We start from the raw sequence: 27,438 nt of genomic DNA, 5'->3' as shown, positions 1-27,438 counted from the left end.
CTAACCAATTTATTTGAGCATGAGCTTTCGTGAGCTACAGCTCACTTCATCGGAAAGCTCATGCTCAAATAAATTGGTTAGTCTCTAAGGTGCCACAAGTCCTCCTTTTCTTTTTGCGAATACAGACTAACACGGCTGTTACTCTGAAACTTGAATTACAAGTTAGTCATTCTCCCTTCCAAATAAATCACTGTGTGAAAGCTTTATGTCTTCGGCGCTTACTGTATTAATTTTATGCATGAGTGCTTTTTTTCTTTTTTTGCCATGTGAAATATATCACTAGCCTACTAGAGCAAAATATCATTATATCTGAAAAGGGATTTGGTCACTTACACGTTGTCACCGAGGATCATTGCACATAGATTATGTAGGGCTGTACCGTGCAATTTTTCTTGTGTTTATTAAGTGATTATAAATGTTGAGCAGAATGCCTTAAGGGGACATTTAATGTCTGTTATTGTAGTGACATTTCATTTAAAAAATGACCCACCTGGGGCGGGATGTGGCTGCTGGGCTTTGCTCGAGGGGATGTTTTGTGAGCAGGTGTCTATAGCCCTTTCTGGCCTGAATAAGCAGATCTCCTTTGCGTTCCTATGTTTTCTCTGTTGTTCTCATGCATGCATACTGGAGGGTGGCACAGTCTAGTTGTTAGAGACCAGAACTAGACATGAGGGCCTCTGGGTGGGTCTTGGCTACTTCACAGAGTTCCTGTGTGACTTTGGCTAAGCCACTTAGGTTTTTATCAAAGGGTCCTTTGGTTTTGGGAGTCTCCCTTTTTAGATGTCTAGCTACACTTGATTTTCTGATGTGCTGAGCACTCAAAGCTTCTGTTGGTTTCAGTGGGTACCAGGGTACAAGGATGGGCCAGAAAAGTGCTATATAAATATGAAGTAGTAATATTTCCCTTGGAATATTCACCCTAGTATATGTACTTGCACCCAAGGAGGAGGAAAAGAGTATTTACACAGTGTGTATGCTTTTGCATGGTGTGCAGATGTCGTCTGCCTACCATCTACTCCTCTCTCTGTGGGAGACAGCAGGGACATTTCGTGGGGGCTTTCCCCATCCATGATACCCCCCAGCCCAAAACAGATCTCATGTAAGTTGCCTTCTCCTAAGGAAGATGGCTTCACCCCTGACAACCAGGGTTAGATTCTTGTATCAGAGAGAAGAATTAGAGGTTTCTCGCAGCCCAACCCTTCCCTCCCACCCTGAAGAGGGCTGAGCTATTCCAGCTCACTCCTCTCCCCATCTCGTGATGAGGAGAAGGCGAGGAAGGGAGGCCTCTTGTCTTCTGAAACTTTTCCTCCCCAGTGTTTGCAGGTGAGGACAGTATTTTCCAGCCTGATCTTTTCCTTTCTGTGCCCCCAGCCTTGGCTGCTCTAGAGCTGCCCACAAAGTGACTGGAAATAAGATCAGGGTAACTTTCCTTGTACAATTTGCTGGTGGTTGTGAACAGAGACAGTATTGAAATCCCGGACATGATGTGAATCAAAGCCAGGCTCCTACTTCTGGCTCAGGAGTCTAGTAGTAGCAATGGGGGGTAGGGAGCGGGACATTTGCTAAGTCCTTTGTTCCCTAAAAGTCAGCAGGAACTAGAAGTGCTCTGAAGGCAGCAGCAGTCATGAATCCCTCGTTCAGACTGAGATGGACCGATGGCTCGACTGAAGGGTGCTGGGAAATGGGGCCTTTGACGGCCCATGAAGTTAAGTAAACAAGGCAAATGGGGGAATCTGAGATGTCAACACCCTGTTCTCCCCTTCCCCCCCAAATACCCCAAAACAATGAGTCTCTTAACTGTTTGAATCCAACCTTCACAGTACATTCCATAGCTCACCTGAGTACATGCAATAGGCATCATAATACTATGCACTTCTCTGACCTCTTCTCAGCCAAGGATCTTACAAACATTAACTAAGCTCTGTAAGGTTGGTAAGGTGGCTTGTTGACAGCAGCAGGGAGGTTACTGTACCTTGCCCATGATCACACGATATCAGTTAGTATCGAAACTTGGAATGGAACCCAGGAGTCCTGTTTCCTGCTGCTCTGATCTTATACTGAATCACAGTCTTTCCTCGGGGCGGGGGGAGGAAGAGCAAGGATGACTAGGATGTACCAAAGAGAATTGCTCCTAAAAGGCACTGCTCTCAGAGTGGTTCGCCTTGTTGCTCATACTCTTTGAACGAAAGAAGCAACCGTATCCTATTCCACCAGATGATGAGTCAGAAGATGTGATATACTCCAGCTCTGCTACAAATGTGCCGTTGTGATCTTTGGCAAATTAGTTAGCCTCGCTCAGCCAGATTTTCAAAAGAGCTCAACTCCTATTTTGGTGCCCAAATCAGTCGTCAGATTTTCAGAAAAGGTGTTCAGCGCTTTTGAAAATCTGGTCATGTCTCCCTGTTGGACACTGTGCTCTTTGGAAACGCTGGCCCCAAATTGTGCATGCTCAGCACTTGAAAATCTGGCATTTTGTTCCTCAGTATCCCCATCTATAAAATGGAATAAAAACGGTTGTCCACATTTGTAAAATGCTTTGAGATCCGGGGATTTAAAAAAAATGACTTTTTAGTGGTTAAAAAATGAAGTGTCTGTGATTTGTTAATCAAAAAGACTGCAGAGAAGGGAAAATATATAACTTCTTATTTGTAGAAAGTAAACAATCTGAATAAACTACCTGCCACCAAAAAAAAAACAACTAATATAAAGATATAATGTTGTTGTGAGATGGTTTATAATATATGAACCATGAGAAATGAAGCACAAGTGATTTGTGACCAAGATTGTAAAAAAAAAAAAAAAAAAACACCCTGTATTACATGGTTGCATATTTGTTACTTTTATTAGTTTTATAATATATGGCCGGACCATTTTGCTTGCAAATCACTTTTGTGTAACACTGCATTTTCCTCCCCAAAGTGAGCTTTTCCTATCAGTTATATGAAACACAATTCCCTGCAAATGGCTAATCCTTGAACTTTATTAATGCCTTGTGTTCTTCTAAATGATCTGCATTAGCCCAGATAATAAAGCTCTTGTTTTGCTATTATGTATCCACCTTATCTCATGGGCTTTCCATAGCAGAGGAAGGATGAAAAATCTGTTAATAAAAATAATAATAATCCAAACCATAATATGGTGCATCAATAGTAATGTGATTTTTTATACCAGCTGCTGCTCTTTGGGAATTTTCAGAGGCCACAGACTAATTTAATAATAACCTCAGTCCATATTTTGACGTGCTCTATCATACCAATATTGAATTTTCAGCCCTAATCATTTTGATATACATGATGCACCAGAATAACAATAGTCTACAGAAAATCCCTAGGTTTACATCCGCACCCTAGCACTTTGATCAGGACACATGTTTTTTTGAGGTTTGTGTCTCAGCTTGACCTATGTTATTTATCACCAATGTATGTAAGAAATTAAGCATTGGGATACTGTAACATTTCTGCTTGTAAGTAATTCAATTGTAGACAATGGGATATTAACATATGACCTGTAGACACAGGTTCTTCATGTGAAGGTTCTTAGCATTGCTTGTATTGAGTTTAACAGTCCAAGCTTGCCCCCATTGAAATCAATGCCAGAGCTGGCACTAAAAATATGATTTCATCTGAGGTAACTGTGTGCCTCATTAACTTTCATGCCGTTATGTCTGTTCCCCAGGCCCTGTAGCCATATGAAAAAACATTTTAATACTTTCTTGTTTTCTAAAATGCTCAATTTCTTTTCTCTCCCTGAACCAAGCTCCCAAGTGTTAGATTCTTCATAACAGAGCCTTTAACAGCTTTTAATGATAAGAGAAAGGCTGTGACAGCTCCAGCGTCTGCTACAGCAGAGCCCCAGAATTGCTGACCATTGATCCCACTGTATGCATTGGCTCGAGAGTGAAAGTAATTTCCTCCTTTTGATGTCCTTGGGCCTCATAGAGATGGAAAAGCTGTGCCGATGTATTATAGTCCAATGCCCTTTTTTATTCCAGCTCGAAAAATGTGACACAGAGTACTAAAGAGCCCCAGTTACACGGTGAAACCTGCTTAAATGAACAGGTGAGTAATAAAACCTGTAACGAACGAAGCTGCTGCACACCTCAATTCCGATAAATCCTGTTACACAACAGAAAATGTATCAAATAACGAAAACGGCTAATCTGACCCTGATAAATGCCTGTTGTGTAATAATTGGTGCCAAGACTATGCATGCAGTGAAAGTCTTACACATTTAATTCCAGGTGAAAGAATTGAGTTCACAAAGGAATGTGTTCTCTACACCTCCAGCAATGCATTCAATAATTTTCTCTTGTATAAGGAGATTTAAACAAATCATATTTGTTTGTTCTAGCGGGCAAGGAACCAATGTGTACTAAATAGACTGACAATAAGCACCTGTTTAACTTTTATAGTGTCAGTCATCCCATTGCAATGTATAAAATTAAGCACGAGCTCAATCCTGAATGCTGAATGTTCGGGCCTGTTCCAGTGAAGCACTGAAGTTTGTGACCAGCTTTAAGCGTGCAAGTAGCCCCATTAGCTTAAATGGGATTACTCATGCATTTAAAGTTAAGTGGGTGCTTTGGTGCTTTGCTGGATTGGGCCAGAATGCCCAGCACCTCACAGGATTCCAGCCCCAGAGCTTGCAGGATCGGTGCTGAAGTCAGTATGGCCTAGCTTTTCAAAGGTATTTAGACACCTAGTTCCCTTTGATCCCTAGAGTTCTAGTGACTTAGATGGGGAAGTGACATTTTCAAAAGTGATAGGCACTTAGGATCCTAAGTCCCATTGGCTTTCAGTCTCTGGCCCTGCCATAGCTGTGCAAGGAAATCCTGCCCCACCATGGGATGCAGGCATAGTGCACATTTACAAAACAACCTAGAACAGGCTGGGTGACTCTCAGCATTGGGCACATAATCTGATGCACCTAATCTGCACATAATCAGCACTGGGCACATAATCTGGGTGACTCTCAGCAATGGACACATGCGTTTGATCATCACCGGGACATAAAGGGTCACATTTTCAATAGTGGCTACTGCCGTGGGATGGCTCAGTGGTTGGGAGCTCAGTTTGTGACACTCTGGGCCTGGTTCCCAGAGCTGCTCAACTCTGGCAGGCCCAGCCAGGGAGCACTCAGCAGGTGCCTTTGCCACCACACTCACTCAAGTGTAACATGTCGCCCCGAAGTACTGCCTCACCTCAGGAGCAACCCAACGGGACACAGGCGACTGGTCGTGTGCCTGTCCCAATGCTTCGCCAGCTCTGCAGCTCAGCCATTTTACAATGGCCCAATTTGGCTTGCTCAGTGTGGCTCATGTTAGGAGACTACATCTACTAACCTCAGACAGTATCTATTTCCCAGTAAGCCACCTTAATGTTCACTTGTCTCAACTTGTTTGAGCCCTTTCCTATGTCTGTGGGGGAAACCTAGTATGAGAGACTTCCTGTTGCTCTAGCAAGAAGAGCTGTCAAAACTCAAGCCAATAGTTAAAGCCAAGATTTTTCAAAAGCAACTAGGGACTTTGGGTGCCTCCATTTTGGGGTGTCCAACGTATGATGCCATAAAGAGGCCTGATGTTCAGAAAGTTCTGAGCATACACCCTTTTTTGCCACCCCTCCGCCTACAGCCTCTACTCTAGCCTGTAGGTTGAAGCACTGGTCACAGCTGTCTGCCTGACTTGTGTGTGGTGGAAAGTTTGGGTTCCATATCAACCTGGTTACCTTGACTTGTCCCTGGTTGACCCACATTATGCCCTCTGTAATGGTCTCTATGAACTCCCCCATCATCCACGAGTGGCCATTCCACCTACAGTACCATTAAGGTGATGCTGAGCTCCTTCCCTTTCCACTTTGCAAAACCTTGGTTTATAGCTAAGATGGCGCGACACTAATGCCATTTTTGTCGGAATCAGAGACTACCATTTTCCTTGTGAACGACGCTGGCCGAACACTGGATATAAAACCCATTTGTAAATGTTGTTACCTTCTTATCAAGGCATCCAGCCCTCCTTCAATATATTGTTGTCATCATTACCGGTACAAGCAGCTTGTTTCAGGATGGATTAGTGATGCTGTGGGGTCTGAGATACTCTGTGGGTTTTCACACCCTGATGGTAAACGTGTTTCTTTTTCAGTGTTTGTAAAGGAAAAGGGGAGGGAAGGAAATCAATCATGCACTGCGTTATCTGGCTAGCTATAAAATTAGCAAACATCTACAGGACTTTAATAGTCCAGCACAGTAACCTTGAATCCAGTGGAAATTACGGGAAATTTAAAGACAAGAATTATACACCTGCAACTGAAATAGGTCCCAGTGCACCCTTTTTGCTCTCAAATTCCTCTCATGCCAATAAAATACCAGAAGATGCAATACAATGGAAAATTGGATCTTTGGGTATTATAGCATCTTGACTTAGAAGTGCTTTAACCTTGGCCTCATGCTTCCTGTGGGGCCTGTTGTCTTTGCTACATAAATACCAGCACTAGCAAGGAGCATGTTGAATTTCATCTAAGTAAAATTAAATATGAAACCATCACAATCCCATTGATTCTGAACATGTGCTATATACGTTAAATTGAACTTAATGGACTGAAAAACGAGCATCTCACCACATATGTGAGAGAATTATTTGTTGCTCACATATTTATATTAGTCCCTCCTTCAAAATACATGTATCCATCTATGGGGGCAGACGAGACAGAAACTATTCTATTAGCCTGCTACGACTCTGTGCCGACTCCATTTCAGCTCTTTTTTTTTTGTGTGCGACCGATGAGAAATTCTCCTGGGAAGTTCTTTGTCTCAAAAAGCTTCAGTGGTAAAAAATAATGCAGTGGAAATACAGGAACAGAGTTGACATCCAGGGACTCCAGCAGGATTGTGCTTATGAAGCGAGCAGATGATGTTTGACTCCATCAAGCCATCTCCATGGTAATAATAACACGTTATTAAGACCAAGTCATTAATTATTAATTAATTAATGGCCCACTCTTAAAAACACAATTAGTATTTTGCTTTGGAAAGGCTATAAACCTCTAATCAATAAGGTTTAGGAAGAAACTTCCTAGTGTTCAACTGATCATATACCTACCTTGTCTTGCACCTTCTGAATCAGCGAGTGATGACTACAGTAGGACATGCAGCCTGGAATTTCCTATGTTATTAACGTGAACATCACACTGGTGAGTATTAATATAACCCAGTTCTATCATACTGCTTTAATGTTATCGCCTAGTATCTCTTAGGTGAAGCTTTGCAACTTTTTTATTCAAACTATTTAAGTGTTATATCGTACATGTTCTTTATAGGGATTTTTCCTTGTTTTGTTGACCATTTGTCACTAACTATCGCTGACCCTGGACAGCGTCATGGTCACAGGCAGATCAGCTTTTGTAAACCAGTCCCATCCGCAGTAGCCTGGTCTGAAGTTGTTCCATCATCTGGACCCTGTATTTACAGCTCCGTGGTGTTTATCATTGTCGGTCACTGGCTGGGCACGCGTTACTTCAGTCAGCCCACAAGCATTGTCAGCAGCACTGTTTGTGTCCTCAGGAAACAGGCAGCCAATGCCCTCTTTGGTTTTGTTTAGATGTTTGCTGTTCCTCAGGAGTGATAATGTCATATGACTACGTTGGGCAGAATTCAATTTTTTTATAATTTTGATGGAGAATAGCTTTTTTTTTTTAGGCCTTTTTTATTTTTACCAATTTAAATGTTCATGTTTGTGCAATATTATGGCCACGATGTCAATTTGTAGTGATTTAAATGTTCACAGCTGTGGGGTATCAGGCAAGAATTATTTAATGACAGGAGACACTGCGATTCCAAAAGTTAAAGTTTTATAACCGTCAAAACAGAAATTGTCAACATCACATGCCAAAATATACAAAGAAAATAGCCATAAATCAAACTCTCATAAGTTCTCAAGCAGTTTTCTTACTTTGCTTAGCTGTGAATTTTGATCATTAGTGATGGAAATATTTTTTCATCGGTTTGTGTGTGTACGGGGAAAGAGATGTTTACTGACATTTGCCAATAAAAATCTAATCTTTCCAAACCTACATATGACCTTCGTGCAGCCAGCATAGCTGCTATCATCACAACCATGTATGTTGCTACCCCTTTTTGCTTGAAATCGAAGTCTCTCATATGTGCATTGAAGGTATAAGTTTGGCACTCACAATATTTTTCCTGTTCTACTTTCCTACTCTGTAGAGTCTTTTGTAATTTTTTCAGGACTTTGGGTCCAGATGCTTGTTAGAGCATGACACTAATTTTTGTTTTCTATCCACCCATAAATCTGTAGACTGGTGAGCCTAATAAAGCACCATGAGATGCGTGGCAATATTCTAATCACTGCATAGAAGGTCCCAAATTGTATTGGTTCGCATACCACTTTCTTTAAAGAATTGATGTTAGAAATAACATATGCAAATTTCTTCTTTTATGCACATTTATTTTTAGGCCTCCATAGGATAACATAACTATCCGTTGAGTCGTCGTGAAGCGATGGAAACAGCTACATATATGGTTCAGAGCTCTTTTTGTTTATGACTGGGTTCAATCATAACTGGGATTCACAATCTGTTATCTTCCAATTTTTAAGTTCTCAGCCATTTGACTTTACGAACTATACCTGTGCCACGTAAAGCTACAGCAAGGCATATATCGATGCCAGACCTTTGCGATAGCAGTGAGAACTCAACCAATCAGCACCCATAGTCTACAGGGAATCTGCATACAACAATTTCATTGGTTGTATGAGGGAGAGTGCCCAGATGGTGGTCACTTGGCCCAACTGCCGGACACATGCGATAGCATGGGCTTTCAGCTACTAATAGTAAATAAATGCCTCAGGAAGGCTAAAGTGTTCCATTATAACATAAAACCGCTCAGGTATTTAGACAGTTCATCAAAAAGAAACACAGTGAAGCAGCCATTATTATTACTTGGCTTTCGTGATACACAAATTACCAGGAACAATTCAATATGTCACACAATGACATTGACACGTTTGGGTGCGTGTCGATGAACTACATTCCGCCGCTTTTAAACGTGTCTAACGAAAGTGCGCAGCTCCTGCTCATTCTGAGCTGGCTCTTTGTTGAACGCTGATGAGCCACAGTTCACTTGGCTTCCCTTTTATCAAATTTCAGTCAAGGAAAATATGAAGCGTTTTGAGTAGCTCTTGGGGAAAACAAAATGTGGAGTTAATGAGAAGGGAACACGTGTGTGAGAGGGCCGGGGGAGGTTCTGGTGGAGTGGGTGTGTGTATGTAAAAGGCAGGGGTCTCTGGTAGGGGATGTGCATGTATTTCAGGGCAGGGGGCTTAGAGAAGGGTGGAGGTGGGAAAGACTTGGCTGGGTGTCAGGCAGCATGTTACGCCTCAGAAGCTCGGGCTCCCTCCCAAGCAGGCCTGTCTGCAGTGCTGGGTGAACCACTCCCTCTGCTCGGGGGAGGCTCAAATTGCATCCACCAGCTGAAAAATCATGTCACTCTCCTTAGCCCAAGCTTTTTATGCACGTGAGCGACCATCACCACCCCTCAACTTTCTTGCAGCGACGGGAGGGAATTCTTCCCCATGCATCCCCCGCAGCAGCTTCCTGTGTGGGGACTCAGAAGCTGGATATGAGTGTGCCGTTGTTGCCAAGAAGGCCAATGGCATTTTGGGATGTATATGTAGGGGCATTGCCAGCAGATCGAGGGACGTGATTGTTCCCCTCTATTCGACATTGGTGAGGCCTCATCTGGAGTACTGTGTCCAGTTTTGGGCCCCACACTACAAGAAGGATGTGGGAAAATTGGAAAACGTCCAGCGGAGGGCAACAAAAATGATTAGGGGACTGTAACACATGACTTATGAGGAGAGGCTGAGGGAACTGGGATTGTTTAGTCTGCGGAAGAAAAGAATGAGGGGGGATTTGATAGCTGCTTTCCACTACCTGAAAGGGGGTTCCAAAGAGGATGGATCTAGACTGTTCTCAGTGGTAGCAGATGACAGAACAAGGAGTAATGGTCTCAAGTTGCAGTGCGGGAGGTTTAGGTTGGATATTAGGAAAAACTTTTTCATGAGGAGGGTGGTGAAACACTGGAATGCGTTTCCTAGGGAGGTGGTGGAATCTCCTTCCTTAGAAGTTTTTAAGGTCAGGCTTGACAAAGCCCTGGCTGGGATGATTTAATTGGGGATTGGTCCTGCTCTGAGCAGGGGGTTGGACTAGATGACCTTCTGGGGTCCCTTCCAACCCTGATATTCTATGATTCTATGACTCTCTGAACTCAGGGCTCCATGTGGCTGCAGGTTTTACAAGTACTCTGAACCAGCCCTGTTCTGGATGAGAGGAGAGCTGGGGGTGTTTTAGGCAGGGGCTAGCAGAAAGCCACCCAGCTGCGTGCCCAAGGAGCATACAGCATCTGTCTGTACAGCCACTGTGCAGAACACACCATGAAGTAAAACCGCTCTGCCAGCATGGTCAGCAGCTGTTAGGGCTGAAAGCAATCGGGAGAATGCCTTGTGGTTTGTGGGCCTTTTCTAGTGTCCTGCAGTGTGTGTGTGTGTGACAACTGGAGGGAGTGTGGGGTTTTTTTTATAAAGAGTTTTTAGTGTCCACTTCCAACAAGCTCATGTCCGACCAGTGGCATGCGCTCCACAAATTGGGACCCTCCACGCTTTCCCCTTGATTGACATGTTTGATATTGGTTCTGTCTTGTCTGCTAACCCATCTGACGGTGCATAGGCAGGGATCGGCAGGCTGTGGATGAACTGACCTATGAAAGAGCAGCGCCAAAAGGAGCCTCTCGTGAACTGCGGGCCACCACGTGTTATTAACACCTCAGGAATCCGCTGGGGAGCAAGCAGAGATGGCAAGAGTGAGTATACGCTGACTCCAGCAACTACTGTGCCACTCACCGCTATCTACAGGACACTGATAAGCAGTGGTGGCAGACAGGGCACGAACTGCATTTTTTTTTTGGTGCCGCAATTTTTGGATGCCTTTAATGGAGCCTGATTTTTGGCACGCACTGAACACCTACCCTCAGGGTTTTCCTTGGCCCAGCCTAGACTCTTTTAGGGTTTTTATCTATCTACCTACCTACCTATCTATCTAATCTGATAAATGGATGAATATGCTGTAGCTTTTAAACAAGAAATTATCGGCACTTAGCGTCATGCCATCAGAATGGTCATATACGGTATCTCCTTGGTTGTTTTTTATTGGGGAGGGGTGTTTGCTAGCCTTCAGTGCATTGCAAGGGCAGGACTGGTTTAACTGAATATGACTGTAGCATGTAGGATTGTTGTAGCCACGTCGGTCTCAGGATATTAGACAGACAAGGTGGGTGAAGTAATATTTTTGATTGGACCACCTTCTACTGGTGAGCTCAAAAGCTTGTCTCTCTCTCACCAACAGAAGTTGGTCCAATCAAAGATATTACCTCCCCCCACCTGGTCTCTCCTTGATTGTATGTATTTTTGTCTTTTCCCTTTAACAAGCAGTAAACGGAACGAGAGTCTTTCATGCTATCAACAATTTTGGATGGTACAGTCATAGTGAGACTTTGCTCTTTGTGCCCATGTATGTTGCTTTATTATGTTTTTCAGACGCACGGCTGAATAGCTTTCACTGCAGTGGCTCTGGCCTCCCTGCTGATTGGGCTGACAGCTCGATCCTCAAGAAGGTCAAGTAAAATGGAACTCAAGTCATTATGTGCCATTGAAGCAATTACACGCTGCTGACTCAGGGGCATTGATAATCAGCAGTCTGGGTGCTGACCGCGGTTGGTGGTGGCTGAGGGACGGATGAAGGGAGTTGCAACTCCAATTTGTTCCAGTCTTAGTCTGTTTCAATAAGTGCCTCTCTAATGCTGTTACACAAGGATGAAATATGCCTCATCATGCTTTGCAGGTGATACAAAGCAGAGATCGATTTCCACAGGAGTGTGGGGAAAATAATCTCAAATTCTAGATAACCACATATTAATAAGGCTCTGAAAACAGACAATACTGTGAGGCAAAGCTCCTGGGACTGAAGGAGATGTGAGGTACTCTCATTAAAGAAGCGAGAGAAGATGTATGCTAACACCAGTACGGGGGACAGGAAACCGGAGCCCGTTACAGCTTGAAAAGTTTGAATAAAGCAAACTGTATTTAAATTTAAAAAGCAATAACTTACCAACTCCCTGTGGAGTTTCCTCTTCTCTCTTTCTGTCACCTAGGTCCCTGTGTGACTTTGCTGCAATTTCTCGGTGGTCATGTTTTCCCTCAGACTCATTTTCTCTACTTACCAACCTTATGAAAAAATCATTTTTTTCTGTAAAAATCCTACTTGTCTCCCACACACCCTCCCACACTCTGCCTCAGTCTCTCTCTCTCTCTGTCTCACTCACCCCAACTCCATTTGCTAATCTCTCCTATCTCTGTCCTCAGCTCCATTTTTACCACCTTCGTCTCTCTTTTCATTTTCCCAAGCAACGTCCTATGCTCTCCACCAACTCCCTCCCACTTCCCTCTATCCCCTCAGCTCACCCTGTGCTCCCTTCTCTATCCACTCAGCTCCTTCCTACCTCTCTCCCCTCTGCACTCCCCCTGTGTCCCCTCAACGCCCCCAAGCTTCCCCTCCATCCTCTCAGCGCTCTCTCCATCCCCTCAGTTCCCCTGGTGTTTCCCCTCTATCCCCTTAACCCCTGCACTGCTCCCAGGGCAGTTATGAGACCGACGCTATAACTGGCACAAAGAGGAGCTGATCCCCGGCTGCCTGTTCTGAACCTGGCTGTCTGCCATCTTTTATCCATGAGCCTGGGTGCTCTGCCGTGCAGGGGAGGGAGATGTCTGAACCCCCTGGCCCCACTGCTTGGGGCTGGTCACAGCCCTGGAACCACAGGGCCGAGAGGAGGGCTTGGCACAAGTGGGTGAGGGGTAGGCAGAGCTCTGGCTCCATTAGCCTGCAAACTGGAGCCCGTTCAGAAAGGGCAGTAATCTGTGCCAATAAGAGGATGGGCAAGTGCGGCCCCTCTGGAGCAAGGGGGAAGCAGAGACCAGACGGTGATTCTGAGAGTGACACTCGAGTTCCTGCATTGCCCCTTGGGTGTGCTGGATCACAGGGATACAACCCAGCCACTCCATAGCTGCTAGATTGATCTGAGCAGCATCTGCTGACTGTGCCAGCTCCTAAATGCATGCCTGTCCAGCTCCCTAGACCTCTCCACCGGAACGTCCCTGCGTTCACATTAGAGATACCTCTCCGCCTTGGGTTTATGGACATACACAGCTCATAGCAAGGATTTACCTTCGCATCCTCTGAGCACAATTGCAGGTGCAGAGCCCTCACTGAAAACCAGGCATTACGAAATGGAGCCATGAGTGTCAGCTTTAGAGGAGGAGAAAGGACAGGCTGATAGTACAGGCTGTGCTCCTGGATCTAATAACGTATGTATCAGACACCTTGCTCTTGAGATGGCAGATCCTGGAAGCCCCACACGAATCTTTCAACAAGATTAAAGAGATGCTATTAATTGCTATCGATCATGGGTCAAGAAATTAAATTGCGTCTGCAACTGTATCTCTGAAAGGCTGAAGAGTAGGTAATGGGTCTGCCTGGCCCAGTGCTGTGATTAATTAAAAGGGGAAGAGAACCACAAAATATTAAAATAAATAAATACGTTGAGATGTGTGTGCTTATCTTTGGAAATATACAAATGGAGAGACTAGACAGCTCACTAGAAGGTAAAAGTCTCAGTTTAACGCTTCCTGTCCTGGAAAATTGTTAATAAAACTCACTGTGCACTACATTATTATTAGCATTTATTATGGGGGAGGAGTCAATGGGGCTTGTGCTCCTAAAACCCTTAGGTGCTTCTGAAAATCTCCCCCATTTGTATTACGCTAGCATCTAACCCAGATCAGGACCCAGATCAAGGTGCTGTACAAACACATACTGAGATACAGTCCCTGCCCTAAAGAGCTTGCAGTCTAGGCCCCCATTCAGGACAGCATCCCTACTCAAGACTGTACTTTAAACATGTGCTTAATTTTAATCATGTGCTGAAGTGTGTTCCTGAACTGGGGCCTAGGCAGCTGAGCCAGACAATGGACGGGTGGGAACACGGAGGCATGCCACAGTGACTTGCCCAAGGTGACTCAGGAGGTCATTATGCAATGTTGTTGTAGCCAGGTCGGACCCAGGATAGCAGAGTGACAAGGTGGGTGTGGTAATAAAGCTTGTCTCTTGCTCTCCAACAGAAGTTGGTCCACTCACCTTGTCTCAGTAGTTCATTAGCAGCGTTGGGCCCAGAGCCCAGGCATTATGACTTGCCTATCCATTAGGCTGCACCGCCTACTCTGAAGATACTGGAATGCATTCCTTTTCCACGGCTATTCAAATGTTTAGCTGGCCAGGGATGTTAACAGGAGCTGGTCCCGCTCTACTTTGCTGAGATGACTGCAGGTGTGTCCTTCTGTGACGTGCTTCTATCGTATTGAAACTGCTCAGAGAAAAGAGCAGCAGATAGATTACTGTACAATACTATGCAAAATACCGACCGACTAGGGATGAAGAATTCTGGGGCTAGTCAGCTAGGGACAGCTTGTGACCAGATCCTCCCCAGTGTGTATCCCCTACGCAGAAGCTGGCTCAAGCACTGCTCCCTGTTCACTCAAAAGGGGGTGGGCAAGAGGCAGGCCCATGGCCACCTCACTATGCAGCTACATATGGGCGCAGACACTTAGCCTGGGATTTTCGAATGAGTGTAAGGGAATTAAGCACACAGTTCCCACTGGCTTGCCGTGGGAATTAAGCATGTAACTCCCTTAGGTCCTCTTTGAATCCAAGCCTTAAGGGCCACCAGTGACTGCATCACCCTTGCTGACAAGGAAGTCTGAGGACCAATGGCACAGATCCATAAAGGTATTTAGGTGCCTAACTCCCACTGAAATCATGATTTCAGTGGGAGTTAGGCACCTAAATACCTTTTGAGGATCTGGGCCAATGTCTCATTGTGGTGGTGAGGGTCTTCACATGTGACAGAGTTCTACATTGGTGCAAACCTGCCTCGTAGCTACCGGCTGTGACCTGCAGTGTGAGAACGCAAGCAGTCATTCTGTTCACGTGTAGTTCATAATAGATAGGGCTCCCGTTTACTGAGCATGACCCTGCCTTTGGCCTCCCATATCTGCCGACATGGGACGTTTTGAAAGGGGAGGTAGGTAAAAGCTGTTGAGCCCTAGCAGCAAGTCAATATCTTTCTTACTCAGCGTTGGCGATAGTTGGGCTTTGGAGGATCCAAGCAAGAAACCAATTGTCTGACAGTCCCTTTTCATAGAAACTCGTAAGCAATGCCAAGGTGAAGTGGTGGCAGTCCATGGTGCCAGTTAATGCCAGAGAGCAGGGCTGAACGTAACAGATGACTGCCTAAGGATGTGTCAGCTAAATAGTCATTCAGCTGTGTTATTAGTCATGCCCTTTAAGTGAGATGAGCCAGAACCACAAGACACATTAGAAGGTTTTTTAGTCTATGTGGTTTTTACATACGCCATATTGTGTGACACAAAGAATTTATATCGCTACAGCAAATGCCCATGTCCACTGAATAACAGGAATAACTCACAACTCTGCACACAAAGGGCTAGATGGTGCCTTTAGACACAGCCCTGAGCAAAAGGTGTTGCCTTAGGCTGCAATAGGACTCAAAGATACCCTGCTACAGGACAACTCCTCCCCTGCGCCTGGACTCATACCGGTAGTAATTACAACAGCCCAAGGATGACTCTGCTGTGTTGGGCCGTGCATTGGAAGGACAGAGGCAAGGTTCTGCCCACCCACTCCTTGCTCATTACTCCATCTCAGGTTGGGGTAAATGACCCGACGTCATCGGCTTACTCCCGTGCCAGTGTGTAAAGGGAGGTCGTACTAGCTTATGAAGGACTGTAGTGCAAGACACACGCTAGACCCAAATGAGATGGGAGGGCCCAAGGACCTACTTCTTAGACTGCACCATTTGCCTTTTGTTTGTTTTTAAACTGAAGAAATAACCCACAACTCAAAGCATCATGTATTTTTATGTATGTAAAGACCATGGACCAGGGATCTCGCTGCCACTACAGATGGGCACAAGCCCAAAGTCTTTAGATGTAGGAACAAGCTCTTGGCACAGCCCTTCCCACAATAACAATGGCAAAAGAACACGCTGGCACTGCAGAACAATAGGAATAATCCAACAAGGGGAAAAATTACCCACAAGTAACATAAAATGAGGGATGGCTGGCAAATACCATCCTTCTGACAGAATTAGGACCCTTATTTTGTTATGTCAGTGCCCAGCTAGCATGGATATAATCACTTCAGAAATGTATAAGTGAAGGGCTGGTTCTTATTTACGCTTGTGCTCCTTTACACCATGAAAGGGGCCACAGCGTAAATGCAGTTCAAGTCCAGCCTATGTAAAAGGCTCTCCCTGGCCAGTCCATTATGTTATCCTTTAAATTCCGTTCTGTGGAACAAAAGCCCTAATTTCACCCAGGATACTGTCATCTGTTTTTCTGATCGCAGTATCCTCATCAGAAACCAGTGTTACCTCTCTGCTGAGCAGTGACAGATGTCCAGGGCCTTGCAGGTCAGCTTCCCTCAGGAGGAGAACTCAGAGATGTGGGGTCAGGGTACGTGCTAGGTGTAACTTGCTTTCTTTACACTCTCCACCAGTCCTGGAATGGGGTGGTCAAATAGCATGCAGGCAGTCCCGCCTTCCAGGCATCTCAGTCCAACAACAATGCCTGGATCCCATGGAGCAACCCTGTCACAAATATTGACTCTAATCAGAACCAAGGTATAACACAAACTCTCCTGCTCCTCCCATACCTTCCTCTTACCCGTGTACCCCAAATCCTGCATAACCCCAAACTAGCAAGACATGACACCTTCCCAAGAGGCAAAACTTGCTCTCACACTAAGCTGATGCCCAAATAAATGTGTTAGTCTCTAAGGTGCCGCAAGGACTCCTCCTTGGTTTTGCTGCTACTACCACGGCTACCGCTCTGAAACCTCTCACACCAAGAACGCTAACTCAGCAGACTCGCTGTAACAACACCAACAACAGGTGCCACCTGTGATAACAATATCAGCTGCACCGGGCTTTAAGCTAGCTCTTTGTTTCCTTGCTACCAAACCGGAACAGCGCTGTGGACGTTGGCTTTGTCCGCTGCTTCCAAGTCAGTTGCTGGGTAAACCACAGTACAATAAAGCTGCCTTGCCTACGAGCTGCATGCTCTCAATTAGCTTACCTCACGATTTTATTTCTTTTGAAATGACTTCAGCCACTGAGCACTCCCTCCCACTCATGGCGCAAATTATCTCTGCTGCTTAACATGCCCTGTCTGTCCCTGGGTTACCTCCCCCGCTATTTCCCTGTCAGCCTCACCAGCCTTGTATTACTTTATTCCGCCTCCCAAACCCACAGCTTCCCGTTAGGCACTTTCTCGGTGCCTTTCTCAGCTCCTTGCTGGTTCATTGGTGGCCTTTCCTTGCTGCAGCTGGGCAGCTTTTGGTTTGGGTGGCTATTGAGTGGGCACTAGAAGATACAACTGCAGCCCCTGGAGTGGGCAATGTGTTAGCAGCAATATGTTGCCTGCAAGCCTGCTTTTCGCAGGGGCCCACATCCTCAAAGGTATTTAACCTTGTACATACCTATGAGAAGCTCAGCCAGGAGCCTAATATAGGAGAGAAGCTCACTGGCAGGCCCTGAGGGTGACTGCCTCTTGGAAGTGATCAGAAGCATGGCCGGGCTTCACTGTATCTCCCTGCAGCAAAATCCATTTTTTCATAACCTAGGAGCACGGCTTGACTACTAAGTTAAGCAGCTTGTTAATTTCCTCCTTTAAAAGCGCGACACCATTTTTTCCTAATATCTCTCTGCCAAATGATTTTCCAAAATCCAAGTTAACAGTCCCCCGCATTGTTTATCAATCCACTTCTCAACTGGCTGGGGAAGAGAGACAGGGTCAGTCCCGTCAGCCCTTTTTCACACCCAGCAGCCCTTTACTCTGCGAGGTGTCCCGCTGAAATCAACAGCACTACTCACGGAAGAAGGGATGACTCCATGCAAGTACTAGTGTGAGAGTCTGGCCTTTAGGAAACAATTAACCAGCATGGGCTGGGATATAGATATGTCTAGTTTAATTAATAATATTTTGCACGTGTAGTGCTGTACATGTTCCAAGCACTGTACAAACATTAACTACCTTCATTCATCTGCAATTAATTAGTGTAACTACTAATTAGGGTAAATAATGTGCCTCTCCTTCTGTAGGTACCAAATTGATTTTGTGAACTGAAAGCAAATTATTACTCTGATTAGATGGCATCAGGTTTAAAGTGGTACCACGAGGGGAGTGATAGCAGTGGGGTTAAAGGAAAGGCCCAGGCGTCAGGATGGTGGTGTTCACAGCACTACCATAACCTTTCAGTGTGACGTTGGGCAGTCATGTGACCCCCTCTGTGCCTCAGTTTCCCCATCAATAAAAGAAAGATCTTGCTATTGACCTCCTTTGTAAAGCATTTTAAGAGCTGAGTATTTTATTAATGTCTGTTAAGGGGCTCCAAGATCCTTGGCTGGTAATCGCTAAAGAAGTGCCAAGGACGATTACCATTTTTGGACTAGTCAAGCACTTCCTATCACAGTACAAGACCTGTGGAGTAAATCTAGTGTCTTGTGTATCTCGCCATCCTATAGTTTGAATTATTGGGCTTTCAATTCACTGAGCCAGAAACTAACTTTGTCGCACCTGGGGACCTAAGTGTGTAGGCTAGAGTTGAAAAGGCACGAACGCAATTACAAGTTCAGGAGCCATCTTGCAACCAATAAACGAATGTTCAAGAAAAGGCTGCAGCAAAGTGCCGCAGCTGGTATAAATCAGCGTCACTCCATTCACATCAGTGGAGCTAAGCCAGTTTACACCAGCTGAGGATCTGGTGGTTTAACCTACTCCGCCAGAATCCAGGCACTCCTCAGCTATTTACAGCCACCAGGTGAGCTCCTGCAGTCTTGTCTGCACAGTCTTTACTCAAGCAAAACCCCCCCGCCGGAGATCCCAGCGCCCGTGCTGTCCTGTTTCATTTGGAACTGGAGGAGAGTGATGAGCTGACTTGTAGTTTGGGGGACGAGTGGCAGAGTAAAATACACCAAAAAACATTTTTTTTTGCAGGTTAACACACTTTATATTTAACAAAATAATTTTTAATAATATATTTTTTACACATCAAATATTGTTGCTCGAACCCCACATTTTTACAGTCAAGTTTGGGGTTTTTGTCCCATTCTTTTTTCCAGGCACACTGTTGTTTAGAGCGTTTTGAAACTGGCTAGTCATTGCCCGCTAGCCGCTTACAAGTAAATATGATGGTCCCTTATTTAACAGTAGCAGTGTACGTGGGCCACATTCTCAGCGGGTGTAAATCGTAGCTGACGTCAACAGCGCTATGCTGAATTCTGGCAGCTGCGAATCTGGCCCCACTAAAACCCAAATGGGGAGGAAATAAGAATACAGTGGCAACAGGCTGGTTGCAAACAAAGGATCTGAGCCTCCTACCATTGATGCTGAAGTGGGCCAGAGCCTCAGCTGGTTTACATCAACATGGCTCCATTGATTTCGGAGGAACTGTGCCAATTTAAAGCCGCCGAGGAGCCGTCCCTAAGAGTTTTGCCATTGACTCTAACAAGAGCAGTTTCGGGGCCCAAAGTCTTAACAAAAAATTCATAAATAAAAAAGCAAACCATGGTTCAAAAGCCGTGACCTGGTTACAACAGAACTGTAAAGTGGCATTACTGCTTTGAGCAGGTCTGTCACAGTATTGGGTTACATCTTCAGGAAGATAAACAAACAGGTGTCAGGGCTACAAAGCCGGAAAGTAACTCGCTTGCAGGGAGGAAAAGACTCTCTCTGGCTGCTAACCAAGACCACGGAGCTGCCCTCCTCCAGCAGTGTTGGCAGCTGCTTTTTGAAGATGGCTTCTCAGTGGATGCACCCTTTGCCCTAGTAAGTCCTTGATATAGCTCTTGGTGTGCTTAGCCTTTGCTGCAGAATTATTACATCTTGGTGTCCCAGTTGCATGTTCTCATTCCATTCCCCTAAGAAGGACACGGTAGCTCCTTAATAATGGATACGTCATGGCTCTACTAAAGGTTTTCTCTGTGTTTCCACCCCAGCCACATCATTTATTTTTTATTCCCACGAATGTGAATTTCAAAGCTGGCACTAGGCTACCTTAGTGCAAAGGAAACCATGTCTCTCCATGCACAGAAAGCCTGGAATGCCTCTACTTTGTGTGGGCATGACTAAATCACACAGGGATGCTCATGAATGATTCAAGATCGCATATTATCTATGAATGGCTGCCACAGTAAAGTTCCAACCTTGGTGCAGATCGGTGCTCTGCAGAAAGGGCTCTTGGTGGTCTGCAGGATGGCAAAGCTATTTGTACTGAAAGGAAACCAGTTTACTCAAGGCGTTGGAGGGCCAACGCCTCACCACGTTCATTTTAGGAATGGCTCTTGCTGGAACTAGCTGCTTTTAGGAGGGAAGACGTGTAATGTCTGTGGGAGACATTCAGATCCTCTGTCTCATGCTGAGTAGCACCTTTCTTTGTGATTGGGCCCACTGGCTTCAATCGAGCTACACCAGGAGGAAGGTATGACTCAGCATGGAGAGGAGGTTAATAATCTGGCCTTGTATGACAAGTGCTGCTGTAAATCCAGGGAAATATGCCTTTGCGGGCCTAGTTCACTGGTAGCACATCACACCAGTCTGAGCCTTGGCCAGTTTCCACTGGAGTCAGTGGGAAGAGTCCCAGGATGAGCTCATTTAAACTTGATCATTTGCTCTTGGGCTGCTAGGGTCTAGGAGTGTCAGAGGTGCAAGGGGCATGCTCACCTCCTGGGAGTGGGGATGTTACAGATGGGTTCCTTGGCCATGTGGGCACAGGCCTTGGGGAATGGTGAGAAAATGAGGGGCTCATAAAGAGTGTTCTCAGGAAACAATATCTTGTCCACTGTCCATAGGACAGGAGAACACACTAGGCAACAGCTCATACCATGTATGTTAGTGAGGGCATAGGTTTAGCTTGCTCTGTGAACAACCAGTTGTCCAGTGTCACTCTTTCTGCGGGTGCTCCAGGGCAGTTTTGTGATTTTAACATTTTTTTTATCACATCCAATATTTTAATTCATAACAAAAAATCTCCAGCAAACAGCTGCAGAAATCTCACTGGGGGGCTGGTCAGAGATGTGTTCAGATCTGCACTTGAAACAGAAACAGTGGCCAAATCTTGGTCTCACTGAGGTCAAGTGAAATTCGCCACTGACTTCAGTGAGACTAGGGTTTGATGCAGAGTGGTGATGGCACAGTGACAAGGTACATGCAGACGTAGCTGCATGTTGAAACCAAATCAGAGGGCTAGGGTCAATGCTGATCATATTCACAGTGGGTCTGTGCACATGGGGCCAACAGTTTATGCTAGCAGAAGCCACAAAGGGCCGAACTAATCGCCGGTGTAAGGCAGCACAGGTACACCAGGAATGTATGTGTATCCAAAGTGATTACGAACAGCCCAAAACAAAGAGCTTGATCCATGCTGGTGACAAATGGGGCACAGTTTTAACCTCGGCTGCAAATCTAGTGTTTGTCATTTTCCAAATTATTTTGATTTGTGTTTTCCCATCATCTTCATCGGTATCAAGGGAGTTGTGTCCACCTACTGCTGTTATCCGGCATCATTTAGTGATTTGATTGACAGCTTTAACGTATCGGTCGTGATTATTGTGTAGATTTCTTCAACTTGATTGTCCCCACTCGGTGGAGAAAGCGTAACACAGACAGAGTGTTCCTAGCACATGGCCGATCCCTCTTTATCTAGGTATCTAGCCTGACCTTTCTGTAGTTTACAGTCCAGTTTGATTTATTCCATCTATCCAGCCATCCACCTCCCATCTCTATTTTTAGCATCATGAGACATTTAAAAAGTGTTCATTCTTGTTTTACCCATAATCTTATTACCCAGAAGACCCTGGCTGTGAAAAAGTTTAGGAAGATGCTTAAAAAAAAAAAAATCACAACAGCGAAAATGCAATTCACATTGTAGGAAGTGATAGAAAAGCTGCAAGTTAATTGGCAGGGTGGAGGCATTATGAGTGGAGGAACCTGTGCAGGTATTTTCCCTTCCAAAACCTCAGCTATTGAGTCCCCATCAAGCAAAAGCAGATTAGATATCTAGCTACTGGATATATATTCTGTATACGGTGTGTGAGAACTTTCCTGTTAGCAAAATATTCACTTTTGTTAACCCTAAAAGGTTTTGCTGGTGACCCTATTGCAGCTGGCAGGAGGTTTAACATGTGCAGTGTAGAAGCCGTTACGTTTGTTTTTTAATAGACTTGTCATTGGTCTGGATTTTGCCTCTACAGAGTCTGCTTGCCGTGGCATTCGCGTTTTGAACACTGAGCAGGCTTCCACCAGTCCCCGTTGTGACAGTGACAGATGTTACACTCATCCACTTTCACTTCAATGCCAGCCGGAATTATGGTGGTTCCTGCAAAGCAGTTTGGACCTGGAAACACACATACAAAATAAATAAATAAATTAAAATTGGGGCTGGGTGTGTATGGGAGGAGGGTGGGGGGGCAGGACGCATGGTGGATTTGAGAGTGAGACCACATGAGAATCGTTTACGAGCAGGGAGTCTGATGAAGTCACCCCAAAGTACAACCCCGCCCCACCCCTTCAAATCACCAGGCAGTTCAACATCACCATAGTCCATTAGCACCAGGCAGGAAATCCTGGCCCCCTTGAAATCCGTGGCAAAACCCTCATTCACGTCAATGGGGCGAGGATTTTGCCCATTGGGCAGTTCAATAACATTTTCGTAGAAGGCAGGAGAGTGCTGAATTGGTTTCCAAGCATAAAACAAAGCTTCAAACGTTTAGCTTCCTTCACGCCCCTCCCCTGTTATTGGATACTTTGTCATGGTCAAAGGCTTCCCCTGAGCAGCTGATTGGTAATGCAGTGTCCCCTTCCCGGCTGCAAGGCCGCAGGAAAACATTGGGACTAAATCTTCAGCTGGTGTAAATTGGCAGCGCTCCAGTGAAGTGACTGGAGCCCTGCCAATTTATACCCGCGGCACACGTGGCTGCTATAACTCCCTCCAGCTCCTTAAATTCAGTCCCTGGGATCCTGAGCTGGTTCCCTGATAACAATGAATAATTCACAGCATCAATAATTGATTTGTCTCCCAAACAAGCTTGCTTAAAGATTTTATTTTATAAAGGGGATTCCTTTAATCTGCTGATCTTGACTTTAAAAAAAAAATCTTTATTAGACAATTTCAAACCCAAGTTGCTTCTGAAGTCAGCAGGATTTTTGTTTTCTCATGCCCGTAAAGGCCCAACAAAGAAAACATGGCCCAGCTGGTTATGTACACGCAATGCTTCTCTTCCACATACCCACTAGCATTGTGCATGTGTGAGTGTAATACTGAGCTTCAGATCTCAATAAAATCAATTCTGAAATGCCAGAGATGTGAGGTTTAGCCTCTTTGAGGACTGTTGGCTGCATTATCCCAATCACCAGGCGAGCTGATTGTAGAGGTTAAATTAGCTAAACCAAACTGATCTGGGAAATCTGATTGTCTCGTGTACTTGGTATTGCCCAAAACTATGGCCAAGTGTAACATCATCAGCTGTGCTCTAGTTCCATTTTTTTGCATCTGCTTTCCTACTACCGGGAGCGAATTTGCAATAATATTTGAACATCAAAGCACGTGAACCACAGGCTAGTTGTAGAGCAGAGCTCTAAACTAGGCTTAGCACTGTTTGAAGGGAAAGCAGCTCTTTCCAATGTGTATTTATTGATCTATCTATCTCGTAGTGCATTTTAAATCTACCTTTCAAGAAAAAAAAAAGCATATCTGTAAACATGTGTATATAAGTGACTGTGAAACGGGGAGGCTCAATTGCATTCCAGGCTCTTTTCACATTAACTAACAGCTGGAGCTGGTTAGGCATTGGCCATTGGAGTGATTTTCTAATTGGAAAATGTAGTTTTGGCAAAATAATAATTATTTTTAATCTGAAATACTGATTTTGCCCCAAAAATTGATTTCCCATCAGGGAAAACCAAAGTGGAATATTTTATTTTGGGTTGTTTCAACCCAAATTAGAATATTTCATTATCAGAAATGACCCAAAATGTTTCCTTTTGAATCAATTCAACAAAATATTAAACTGCATTTTCTTATTGCGGTCCATTGCTTTACAGGAGTTACAGTTCTGGCACTGATTCTCTGCGGTTCAAGCTCCCACGAGAGCTACATCTCTTGTATCAGGACAAAAATCAAATGTTTAAGTGTCAGAATTTCTCACGGGACAGAATTTCAAAACTGCACTCAATTCTACCTACCGTACCAATGTTAAGAGTCCATTGAAAGTTTATTTCATGCCATTGGCTCAGTGCACGTGGAAATGTTAATATAGTCATTGTTCTCAAGTTGTCATCATCAGTAGCTGTTTCCCATTCAATATGACTCCCAAACTGACATTATTTGTAGTATAGTAGCACCTAGCTGCTTTATTGGGGCTCCGCTGTGCTGTGTGCTAGTCACACATTAGTAAGAAACAGGCCCTGTCCAAACAAGGGTGCAAGCCAGATGATGGCTGGGAGGGCAAATGACTTGCCCAAGGTCACACAGTAAATCGGTGGCAGAGCCAGGTCCAACACCCAGGCTTCCTGCCTCTGCGAACAGTATCCCATCCGCTGGACCATCCATTTGCCTTTCTCGGCCAAACCTTTGGAAACCAAAGGAAGTTTTCAAGCGTACATGTACACAGACAGACCCAAGCACACACTGGAAATGCTCTTCAAGTTTCTTGCGTTTTGAAAGATTAGCCGTTTGCATGACATTCCTGAGACTTAAAAATGGGGACTATTGCTGGAACTGGTAATCTGTCCCAAAACGGAAGAAACCTAAGCATATAAACACTGCATATACTGCAGTAGTCATCTACTTGAAAGGTTACCTCCATTCCATGGACAATGGACAACAGCAATATCTCCATACATATGAATTCAATAAAATAACCTTTCAAGTGACTCCCAGTTAGGCCCTGTGCTTTAACCTCACTACATAGGCAGAAATACAATTCAAAACTTTCTTCTCTCCCCAGCCCCCCACAAATCCATTTGCAGGGATAACATTTGTGGCCTCCCATTAAACAAAGGGAGGGTGGTGAACTTCACACTTTTAGCTTAACATTTGCCCAGGAGTCTCGCCTGAAAACTGGAGCTATTATGGGCAAAGCAAGACATCTTGGCACTCTAAATTATAGATGAGTCTAAATCAGAGGGTCAAGCCATTTAATGGGAAGGAGGTGAAATGCAGTATATAGCTTGGTAGGACTTACTGGTCCGTGCCTGTCACAGGCATGACTGGGAATGGGGTGGTCTGGCGCCACACCAAAGATGTTTGCATTTTACAGCATCAGAAAACTTTTTTTTCCCCTCTCATTAACTTTATTAGTACCATGACCTTACAGTACACTTCTCAGAGCCCACAGGCCACAAGTTTGACATCACTGGTCTTAACTACCCAGAAGTAATTTAGATAGTTGTCAAGCAGAATAATTGGTGTTTCTTGGCTATTATTCACATTTAAATCATCCCTCCCTTTAATAAGTGCTGCTATAAATTTTGATCAGCTTTGTCTCGGCTTCTACTGTCCACGCTAATAGAGTCACAATAAAAGCGTATGAGTGAGACACCTCTGATGACTTTCACGCTAGCATTTGGAGCTATTATATACGCCCTGTATCTGCTACTTTACTACCATCCACTTTCATACTAATAGGAACCACTTCCTTGTTATCTATGGGTTAGCATAGGCGCCGACTTCCCGTCTTCCCGGTGGGTGCTCGACCCCCCCGCCGTCCCTGGCCCCGCCCCACCTCTTCTCCATCTCCTCCCCGCTCCTCCCCCCCTCCCAGAAAGTCGTAAGTGCCGCCAAACAGCTGTTAGGCAGTGGGGCAGCAGGAAGCGCTGGAAGGGAGGGTGAGGAGTGGGGACACAGTGCGCTGGGGAGGGGGGAGCAGGAGGCGAGGTGGGGCGGGGGGAGCTTGGCTGCCAGTGGGTGAGGAGCACCCACTAATTTTTCCCCATAGGTGCTCCAGCCCCGGAGCACCCATGGAGTCGGTGCCTATGTAGGTTAGTGCATTTGTCTCTGTTCTCCAATTGCCTGGCAGACTGTGGTGGGCTAAGGTATAGCCAAGGTGCATAGACGTACCATGCTCCATGTTGGGAGAGAAAGGAAGCTCTTGTGACTAAGGCACAGGGCTAGGATTCAGGAGAGCTGCATTCAGTTCTTGGCTCCGTCACTGACTTTGGGCAGGCCATTTCCCTCAGGTCCCCGTCTGCAAAATGGGAATAATCTTTCCTCTCCTGTGTATTTGGACTATCTGTTTCTCAGAGCAAATGTGTCTCTGACTATGTGTTTGTTCAGCGCCCTGCTCACTGCATTCCCAATCTTAGCTGGACCCTCTGGGCAATCACACAAATAATGGATAATAAAAATAACCATGTCGTTACCATGGGGTGCTAACATTGTAGCAAACAACTTTGACCTTTAAATGACCACCCAGGATCTCCTCACTAGTCCTTTTAAAGGAGTGCTGTGCCTGTCCTGATACTCTGTGCAGCTTTAAGAAACAAGGCAGAGAAGCGCAAGAAGCGTATTGCCTCGGAGTAACTCCGTGAGGCGGAGTCAAGCATCGGCTGCGTGGGCCCTGGTTGACAAAAGGGTACAGCCAGTCCTCCAGAAAGACCCACGAGAGCAAGGAAGGGGCTTCATGTGATCTCAGGCCTGTTTGAAAAGAGCAGGCCTGGCCCGCTGCAAGAAGGTGTGGGCAGGGCCAACTCCATGCACAGTGTGATTCCGGCCAAGATGAACGCCTAGAAAAGGGAGCAAGCTGAAACTGAGGCAGCTGCAGTGGGACCCCAGCAGATACGAGCACAGGTTTGGACGGCACTGGTGCTTGTGGGATATATTAATGATCAGAGACCATTGGAATTATTGGGCACCTTTCCATTGAGTTCAGAGGACTTTGGATCAGGCCCTAATAAGTTGGAGTGACAGCTGAGAGTGCATATCAGCAATTTACGGTGAAATACGGTACATAGATGTTGAAAATATTCCCAAACCAAGTGTGACCACCCCAGAAAATTCAGAGCCAAGGTTAAACTTAAAAGAAATCCAGACATGTGACGGTAACATGCAGTTAGGACACCCAAATAAGCTAAACTCTGCCCCCTAGGGATGCCATGCAATACCCAGGGGATTATGAATAATGCATTTTAATGTTTGTAATCCAAGTTTAGAGTCCCCCACTCATGGTGTCACTACAGGAAAGAGT

At 45.1% G+C, this 27,438-nt stretch overlaps 1 protein-coding gene across 2 annotated transcripts in view; it reads right to left on the bottom strand.

The window, feature by feature from the left end:
* VWC2L (von Willebrand factor C domain containing 2 like) overlaps positions 1-27,438 on the bottom strand; it is a 125,998-nt gene that overhangs the window by 19,097 nt on the left and 79,463 nt on the right. Inside the window, exon 4 of one of the 2 annotated variants that reach the window (XM_007068306.3) lies at positions 20,869-22,589. The exons of the other annotated variant lie outside the window; for it this stretch is intronic. Within the exon in view, the coding sequence (XP_007068368.1) occupies positions 22,441-22,589 (149 nt within the window). The 3' untranslated portion in view covers positions 20,869-22,440. Of the gene's footprint in view, positions 1-20,868; positions 22,590-27,438 lie in introns of those variants that run through there. 2 annotated transcript variants of the gene reach the window in all.

The sequence above is a fragment of the Chelonia mydas genome, chromosome 11, assembly GCF_015237465.2.
Source record: "Chelonia mydas isolate rCheMyd1 chromosome 11, rCheMyd1.pri.v2, whole genome shotgun sequence".
Lineage (NCBI taxonomy): Eukaryota > Metazoa > Chordata > Testudines > Cheloniidae > Chelonia > Chelonia mydas.
The sequence above is the reverse complement of the archived record's forward strand: the minus strand, read 5'-3'. Positions and strand labels throughout refer to the sequence as shown.